This window comes from Mus caroli, chromosome 6, assembly GCF_900094665.2.
Source record: "Mus caroli chromosome 6, CAROLI_EIJ_v1.1, whole genome shotgun sequence".
Classification (NCBI taxonomy): domain Eukaryota; kingdom Metazoa; phylum Chordata; class Mammalia; order Rodentia; family Muridae; genus Mus; species Mus caroli.
The window spans coordinates 31,474,664-31,483,880 of record NC_034575.1 but is presented as its reverse complement, the minus strand read 5'-3'; the positions used below and the strand labels follow the sequence as shown (position 1 = coordinate 31,483,880).

The window sequence follows — 9,217 nt, the reverse complement described above, 5'->3', positions numbered from 1 at the left end:
GGTCTTGCAAACTTTATATGCCTCAGTAAGGGGAACGCCAGGGCCAAGAAGTGGGAGTGGGTGGGTAGGGGAGGTGGGGGGGAGGGTCTGGGGGACTTTTGGGATATCATTTGAAATGTAAATGAAGAAAATACCTAATTAAAAAAAAATAAATTAAAACAAAAAAGCCGCATCCTCCACAAAACCTTCATGGGCTGTGCCCTGGGTTTTGTTTGTTTGTTTTTTGTTTGTTTGTTTTTGTTTCCTTGATTCATTGTGTGCATGTGCCAAGTTTGATTTTTTCATAAATGTTTTAAATAATGACCTCATCTCCTTGCAGATTTCTCCACATCCTCCCACTTTTTATGAGCACTTTCATTTGTTCCATACTGAACAAATTCCATATGGTCTTGAAAACATAAGCCATGCTGCTGTTTGATCTTCTGAGTGTGTTCTACAAGACTCTGTGTGAACAGTTCGTTCTTGCAGTTTCATCTGCCTTATTTCTTGTCAAGATGGTCCGTGCAGCCAAGGGAACATTCTATAGTGTGACAATCCAAACCTATTTGTTCCTCCAAACTGAAATTGCTAACTGTTTTTCCCATCCCCACTTCTCTGTGATCTGTTAAAGAGTTTCTGTCCTGAAGGAAAATACCTCCTCATGGCTCCTTGATCTGTCCTTCACATCTGAATATGTTGTTTTAGCAGAGCCGCACATGTTCAGCTCCCCTTGACAAGGGAAGTTGTCAAGGGAAGGCAAAGATTACCCTGGGCAGACATTGCCTTTTGAATGATCAGTGTGTGTGTGTGTGTGTGTGTGTGTGCATGTGTGCAGGCTTAGGAGTGCTGAAAACTCTCCCTTCTATTTACAAAGCCTTTTAAAAACTTCAACCCTGAGATGAGCATTACAGCTGAGAACATTCTTTGCCAAGGAGGAGAAAAAAATAGCTTAAAATATTCATGTCCAACAAATCTCACAGAATTATGCCCCGATCCATCACCCTTTCCACAGCACCACAGACTTAGCCCCCAGTATCTCCTTTACCTTCTGTGGATGTCATGGTGCCTCGTAGGGCTCTTTCCACATCGAGTTCAGTGCAGTAGTGAACAGAGCCCTAGACTTAGGTTTATGGTGCTGGCAGACCATGATAAGCCCTGGGTGTCAAGGGCCACTTCACTCCCAGTGTCATGATCCTTATTTATTAAACAGTGAGGGACACCCAGGGTTTTCATCGGTTCTTTGGACATATTAATTCCTTTACTATAGCGCACATATTTCTCCACTTCTTATTTATTTTTAATAAAATCGTTTTTTAAAAAATGCTCTGCATGCTATGATGCATTTCTGTCACCTCCATCTTTCTCATCTTCCTCCCTAGTAATCCATTTCCATAGCCACGTCCTTTCGCTTGGCTTTGCAGCTCACTGACTTGTCCTTCTGCTTTTTTCATTTGGCTCTATGATCTGATAGCCTCTGTGTTTTGCAGAGGGAGACTGGGTTCGTTACAGATGCATCAAAACCAAGTGCACATTGCTTATAGCGTCTTAGAGAAGGGAACGTTCCCCCCCTCCCTTTTCTGTTCTACACAGTTTCCCCTCCTTCTTTTGCCTCCTCCTTCCTCCCATGTTCAAGCAGCCATACTCTTCTCTGCAGGTGTTCAAGGTTTCTGGTTAATAGATGGTGCTCAGCCCAGCAACACTGACTCTATACTGGACTCTATATCAGAACTCTCAAATGTGCAATGGGAAGCCTTGAGAGTCAAGTGGCAACTAGGATCTCTCTCTCTCTCTCTCTCTCTCTCTCTCTCTCTCTCTCTCTCTCTCTCTCTCTNTNTNTGTGTGTGTGTGTGTGTGTGTGTGTGTGTGTGTGTGTGTGTGTGTGTTTAAGGTGTCCGGAGGTCAACCTTAAATTTGGTTCTTTAGGAGCCATGCACCTAGTTTTTGAGACAGGATACTTCACTGGGTCCTGGGGCTTCCAGGGTAGAGTAGGCTTGCAGGATAAGATCCAGGAATCTGCTTGTATCCCCTCCCTGTACTAGAACCTCATGCTCATGCCGCCATGTCTGACTTTTGTGGGTCTTGCTGATCAGACTCCATTCCTCAAGCCTGCACTTTCACAGAGGAGCTGCAGTTCCAGCTCTGTACTCCTCCTGTTTTTGATCTGTGTTCCTAGACTTTAATTTAATCAAGTTGGGGCATTACTCAAATAAGAACAAAATAGTCCTTTGCAAAATAAAACTTAAACATTTTTTTTCTCTAAGAGTTGTGATTTGAAAGGCTGAGTCCATTGTCTGAATAGTTTCCAAATTGGCATAGCTCCTTTTCTAAAGGCACCACTTCTACCACACCGCAGGTAGCTCTCCCTTTAGGAACCATGATTGTCTTTAGATTGCTTCCGTCATTTAACATTTTTTTAAAATTTATTTTCTATATACTACATGCATAAGCCATTAGAAACTTTAATTTTCTCTTATAAGTAACTTAGGTTACACGAGACTCTTAGTCATATTTCCATCACGGGCACTTATTAATTTAAGGCCAGGCATGTGATTATCCTCCACAGAATACAACTGAAGTACCGGCTTCCTCTTCTTTCTCAGTCCTCTTAATATCTGTGGCAGTGAGTATTTCCCACTACAATATTCACAATCAAAATGGCCAGAGATATCTCAGTCTCTGGGGAACATAGTACAGGAAAGAAAGGAGAAACCATAGTGTTAACCCTTTCAGCTCGTCCTCAGGGTCTAGACTTCCTCTTTTGCAATTGTGGCAACTGAGGCTCATGGGGTTAAATGGTTTCTCCAGTGTTCCACACCTCTTAAAGTGGGAGCTAAGATTTTAATCTAGCGTGACTCCAGATTTCGCATTATCTTTGCAGTACCAGGATGAGAGGGGGCTTGAGAAAGTGTTAGAATCATGTGTACGGCCAGTGCTTGTGTAAGGAAGGGCTTGAAGAAGGGAATTTCTTGTGTTTGACAATGGCTTTGTCCCAGTAGAAGTTACTTCAGATCATGGAGCCATTCATGTGTAGCTTCTCAGTGAGAGGGTCTTCTACTAACGAGACGTCTCTCTTTTGTCTTTCTCAGCAATTTTGCAGGCAGTCCTCACTGGTGACCTTATGAAGGTAAGCTACCCTGCTACCAACATGTTGGGGGTCCTTTAAGACTCTTAATTCAAAATCACACCTCATTGAATTTTCATGATCCTGTCTATAAACTACTATGGAGAAAAAGGAGGCAAGATCTGCTTTTGAGAAATGAGTAGTGAGAATGAGCACTCACCACCCTGCTTCTAACAGCAAAGGAGTATGGTAGATTCCCTGAACTTGCCTTTGGTTACTAAAAAAAAAAAAAAAAAAAAAGACTGTATTTTCCCAGGATACAATGCATGAGTGCCTAGAATTCTGCTCCCTAAGACTCATATTTGAAGGATTTGAGGGCTTCTTCTTTAGATGTGTACGGGATGAATACATACATAAGAAATGCCTGGGTAATACCCAGAAGTGCATGTGCCAGCGAGAGCTTGCACCTGTTGGTATAGTAGTCTGCTTCAGAATTCACAGCCAACTGGGAAAAGGCTGTGTAGTCCATTTTGGGTATTTCAGCTTGTGCTTATATTTTCTGGTGGATTTAGTTCACAAGGAATTAGATGTTAACACTAAAGCTAGATCGCCTGATTTCAGATGTGGCCTTTGTCATTCTCTCTATTTGAATGTTTTATACCATTAGTGCATTTTCTCGATACTTTAATTTCTTTATCCATGAAATGGGATCATAGTATTATTTCTTTCTTGGTTTATCATAGGACTGGATGTGACCATAAGATAAGACTGCCAATACTATTCATGTTGCATAGGAAAGTGCTTAAAATGCTAGCTGGTTTAGTTTTGCTATATAGTACTAAACTGTTTTCTTCTTCTAGCAATATAGTTGATAAAAATATTTGCCATAATGTAGTCTGTAAAATATTCTAAAAGATCTAACTATTCTTCAGTTATTTGTGTTAGGGGTCATGACTGCCTACACGTTTTCATGTACCGAACTCCAACAATGCTGGTGTGCTGTACAATGATGCTGGCTGCCTCTGAATGGGGGATGTACATTTCCTATCATGAACATACAGTACAGTACAGTACAGGCCAAGAACCCAAAGGCCATAAAAGGAAGCTGAGAATTACTTTTTCTCTTCTCTTTTCTCCATTTTATACTTTTCCCCTTTCCTTTTTCTCTTCTTTCCCCTTCTCTGCTCACTTCTCCCTTCTCCTCCCTTCTTTCCATTTTAAAATACATCTCTTTGATAAACCAGAGAGTGCTTGCTCTACACTTTCAGTACATCACTAACAGAAAGTATAGAAAATGAAAATTGCCTCTGTATTGGCCAATTACAGTCTCAGTCATAAGATTCTGACCATGCTGCCAGTAGAGTACCACTGTAGTGTCCCAGGGCACTGTTAGCCAGAAGAGAATCCTCATCTCTAAACAGGACCCCTGGGAGTTCACGGTCATTCCCACTCAGTGGGCTAGCCAGTGGCAGTAGACAACTCTGAAAGGAGTTACCTTGGATTCTGTGGAAAGCAAGAATGACTGCTGCCCTTGAACACTTCTAATTCAGTTGTAATGTGAAGCTCTTTCCATGTGCTTTTATTCTAGGTAAACAACTCCACAGATACTGGAGTGTATTGCTATTCATTTAAGAATATTTTACAAAGAATTGCTTAAAATGCTAGACAGTACTGTATCTAGTTGGTTATCTTGGTAAAATCTACATTATAATTATTCCCTAACTTTTTGAACTTTTGAAGGGAACTTTTTGAATAATGTTTTATATACTATGAGATGAGATACAATCAGTGAAGAACTTCCTTTTTCAGTGTCTATCTATCTATCTATCTATCATTTATCTATATATGATAAATGGAGATCTAATATATCTACATATAGATATATAGAGATATAGCTTTCATCTCATTTTTCCTTTAATTGTGTAGAATGCACACTCCATATTTAATATTAAACAGGCTCTGCATGAGAGAGATAAAAAGGTGTTAGATGGGATAGAGAGGGAGGGAGGGGGTGGGACAAGACGGTAGAAGAGACTCCAGGAGCTCCCATATGGTGAGGCTACATAACATATAATGTATCGATGGGCTGACTTTTAGTCATAGTGTGACCTTCCCAAAAGGCACATTCAGAAAAGCTGATGCCTGCTCGGTCCGGCTACATCCACATTGCCATTCTCATCGGATCTTCCTACAAAGCAACAGTATTGCTACATGATGTTGTAGCTGAACACAGAGGATTCTCCTATGCCTCCTCCCATTCCTGTCTTTCCCTCAGAGTGTGGCAATATAGATTCCTTTAGCTCCTGTGCTTCCAGTTCCTCTGATCAGCTGTTCTTCTTGGTTGAATTTCTAGCTACTTTCCCTTGGCTCTTTCCAGAACTCTGCTTTTCCCCCTAGCACCCCTCTGTTAACTTTAAATTGTCTCTCTTTACAATCAACACTTTTGTTCTTCCTATGGAATTTAAAGGCCACTGAAGCTGGTGGCTGAGTCATACTATTGTTGCTTTTGTGTTAGTTTTTCTTGAGACCTGCTCTGTTGGTAGATTTGTCTTCAAATAATCTACAAGGAACTTCATTCACCAAGGCTCCTCTTATGCTGGCATTCCACAGTTTGGAGAATGGTGACACATTTGCATTTTGTAATATTCCATACTTCACAAATTCTGTCTGTATCTTCACATGTCCACTTTACTCTCTGGTGGCTGAATCCTTGGCCTTTCCTACTGGCTGTTCTCATACAGAAAGAATGGCATTCACATCATTTTTTTGGTTCTCCTTAATTCACGATAATCTCTAGCCATATTGTGTATGCATGGCCTGATTCTCAGAAAGTATCAGGATGGAACAGGAACTCTCCCTTTGAGTATATGTGCATTAACGTGTGTGCACACACACACACACACACACACACACACACACATATATATATATATATATATATATATATATATATATATATATATATGCATGAATGCTGTGCACAGGAGAATGAAGCATTTGTGTTCATGCCATATCAGAGAACAACAAAAGACACAGGAAAGGAGCCTAGAGGCTCAGAGCCAAGTTCTTCCTGCTGCAACAAATGCTGGGCAAACCTCAGGAAATATTAGTTTTCTTCTGAGAGTCTGGGGCTCAGGAGACGGGGGTGGGGGTGGGGGGGGAGGGGGTAGAAAGCCAAGCATTTATATTTGCTGGAGCTATTTGATGCAAACGGACCCTTTCCAGAGTTACATGGGGCTAGCCATCCATGTGAGTGATGGAGGGATGGTACTTCATCCATTTAGCTCTTCTCTGTGTCCTCCAAGGCTAAAAACATTGTGGTTTACTAAGTGGCTTTTTTTTTATGTGACCTTGGAGCTTGGTCCCTGTTCTGGGTGCTGCTGATATTCTTTCCCTGTGTCCCTTTTTTTTCAGCTCATGGAGAGCTATAAGAATGGAGGGAGCTTACTAATTCAGGGACCAGGGCACTGTTCTCTCCTTCACTACGCAGCTAAGACCGGCAATGGGGACATTGTGAAGTACATCCTTGACCACGGTGAGTAGCAGGTCTCCAAGGATCGCCGGGAAATTCTAGATAGCACCATGTGTACTTACACTCAAAGAGGTCTTCCCAACACAACACTCACCCATTGTTTCTCTGACACTCGTTGGCACAGGTAAGCCATCTTAACCAAGCAATTAAAATAAATAATTTTTATATCCAGGTTTATAAAGGGGAAGAATTCAATTTAAAATTTAAAAGCTTTTAAAAATGTGTTAATTGCTGGGTACTGTAGTGAATGCCTTCAATCTCAGCACCCAGCAGGCAGAGTCAAGTGGATTACTGTGAGTTTGAGGATACCCTGGCCTTCTTAGTGAGTTCTATGCCAGCCAAGGCTATATGTTAAGACCCTGTCTCAGACATAAGTAACTAGAATAAGGTTAAATTATTTTTTAAAATTTATATCTTCGTTTATTTTTATTGTATTAATGTTTTTGTCTGAATGTATGCCTGTTTTACCATGTATGTGTGTGGTCCCTATGGAGGTCAAAATAGAAAATCAGATTCCTTGGTACAGGAATTAGAGATGGCTATCAGCTACTATGTGGGTGCTGGGATTTGAACCCTTGTCTTCTGCAAGAGAAGTCAGTGCTTTTAACCATTGAGCCATCTTTCCGGTCCCTATTTTAATTTAATTTATTTTATTTTATTTAAATTTTAATTAACAAAGTAAGGCCAGGCATAGTTGTCTTGATTTTGTGGAGCTTTTTATAAATCGTTTGAACTCAGCTGGGTCATCTCTATTTGTGGTCGATTCTTCTGCGGATCCCTGTGTTTGTCCTACCCAGCTTTTCTAGTTTCTTAGCTTTTGTTGTTCGATTCACCTTTGTGTTTTTCCCAACTCACACTTCAATCTCCTGACAAATGCCTGCTGCTGCTATGTGCCATGTGGCCAGCCAACCTCACCTCCTAGAATGTGGACTAACTGGGTTTCCAGTTTGGTCTTAGATCATTCCCAAGATGGGAGCGACTGGCTTAGCATCTGCCTTCAGAAGCCCTTTGGAAATATAAAGGAACGCCACTCAAGTTCTCATGTTTATAATGTGACTAGAAGTGGAAAAGACCAAGGGTGTTGGGTGGAAGGGGGAAAGTACTCACTTAGAAATTTTTAAGAGTGAATAAATGAAAGAGACTGTGAATAAATGTTGAGACCCAGGTCCTCGGAAAGCCTAGGTGACCCTCTTGGGTCATTGATGTTGAGCCCGCTTACTTTGCACAGCCACTGTTCTTACCTGCCAAGCCATCTCTCCCGCTATTGACGCTTACTGCCTCTGCACAGACATATAGGCTGCAGACGGTGAGCACATTCATGTGCACTCTTATCCCTTTGCTTCTCCTTTTATGCACCTGGGGACACATGCATCCTTCCACTTAATCCTTCCCTCATTCATTCATTCATTCATTCATTCATTCATTCATTGTTTCAGTGAATCTATGTGGAGTACCTAACAGGAACTTTTTCCTAGAGGCTGATACTCAAATATACACTCAGAGGAAAATGGATTCAACATTTTCAAGCATTAGCAGGCTGGGAAGAAAAAAAAAAAACAATAATTAGGTGTACAAATAAACTCAACATAGTTGAATGTGGATGTTTGGAATCCAACTCTAAAGCTACATACAGATAACGCAGATACCATTTATCAAGGTCCTAGAATGAGGTTGGCTGGGTAATTTTCCAACGGATTCTCTATCAAGGAGATCAAATTCTAGTTAAATCTGAAATAGGCTAAGCAAAAATACAAGATGGAGGCACCGCTTCACTGTCTTGTCCTGTCACATTCTGACTGTACCCAGCCTTTACTGACCATGGATCTGAGGAACTGCTGGGCTCTTCCAAGGTACCTAAGTCATCTTCTGTGTGTTTCTTTGAGTTAGCCCTCAGCTCACAGCATGCTTCCTGCTTCGGGCTCCACTCTCCTTTGTCCCTTCATCGGATGCTTAGGGAGAGAAGTGTGATCTGCAGTTAGGAGGACACCTTCTGATCCAGATCCCTGGGAGATGAGTTATCTCAAGCACCAGCAATCCCTGTCCTTCAGAGGCTCCTTTAAGATGGCCGCAGCTATGAGCTCTGAGTGGGCTGGCTGTGTGGTGTGTTCTGAGAAAGCCATAGGAGGCATCTTCCTTTGGACTTCTCTCTGACATGCAAAACACTGCTTTCTTCTATTGAAAAAGCAAAAGCTGGAATCCAGGCATTTCAAGGCCTGAAAGCAAATAAGGAGGAGCCCGAGGGGGAACAATTCCAGAGACAGGGCAGAGGCTGTGGATCCAGGGATTCCAGCAGAGACTCTCTTAGTGGTTCCTGCCTTTCAGCTCCTTTCAACCATCATTTTTATTGGCTGCCTCCCCCAGTTCACCCCTCCAGGACTTTTGTGTGCTTTTCTTCCTTTACTACCCAGTATTCTAGTCCTTTGTTTTTATTCTCCATGTGCCCACCCTGCTGCCCCCTGCTGTTTCGCCAGATAGAAACCCCACTCACGCGTTTCCTCTTTATTTCAATAGGATATTTTGTCTTCTCTCTTTTTCTGACTTCAGTCTTTCTTTTCTGTTTTTTTACCACCCTCCCCTCCCCACCCCCCCCCCCCCCCCCTTTTTTTTTTTTTTTTTTTTTTTTGCTTCTGGTCCCAGAGAAAGGA

The 9,217-nt window shown here is 41.8% G+C and overlaps 1 protein-coding gene across 6 annotated transcripts in view; it reads left to right on the top strand.

Annotated features, from left to right (window-relative positions):
• The window catches only part of Dgki (diacylglycerol kinase iota), a 447,586-nt gene that overhangs the window by 420,009 nt on the left and 18,360 nt on the right, over nucleotides 1-9,217 (top strand). For all 6 annotated transcript variants that reach the window (XM_029478768.1, XM_029478767.1, XM_029478769.1 and 3 more), the window contains 2 exons: nucleotides 3,066-3,103; nucleotides 6,455-6,575. In XM_029478768.1, coding sequence (XP_029334628.1) covers nucleotides 3,066-3,103; nucleotides 6,455-6,575 — 159 coding nt within the window. The remainder of the gene's footprint in view (nucleotides 1-3,065; nucleotides 3,104-6,454; nucleotides 6,576-9,217) is intronic.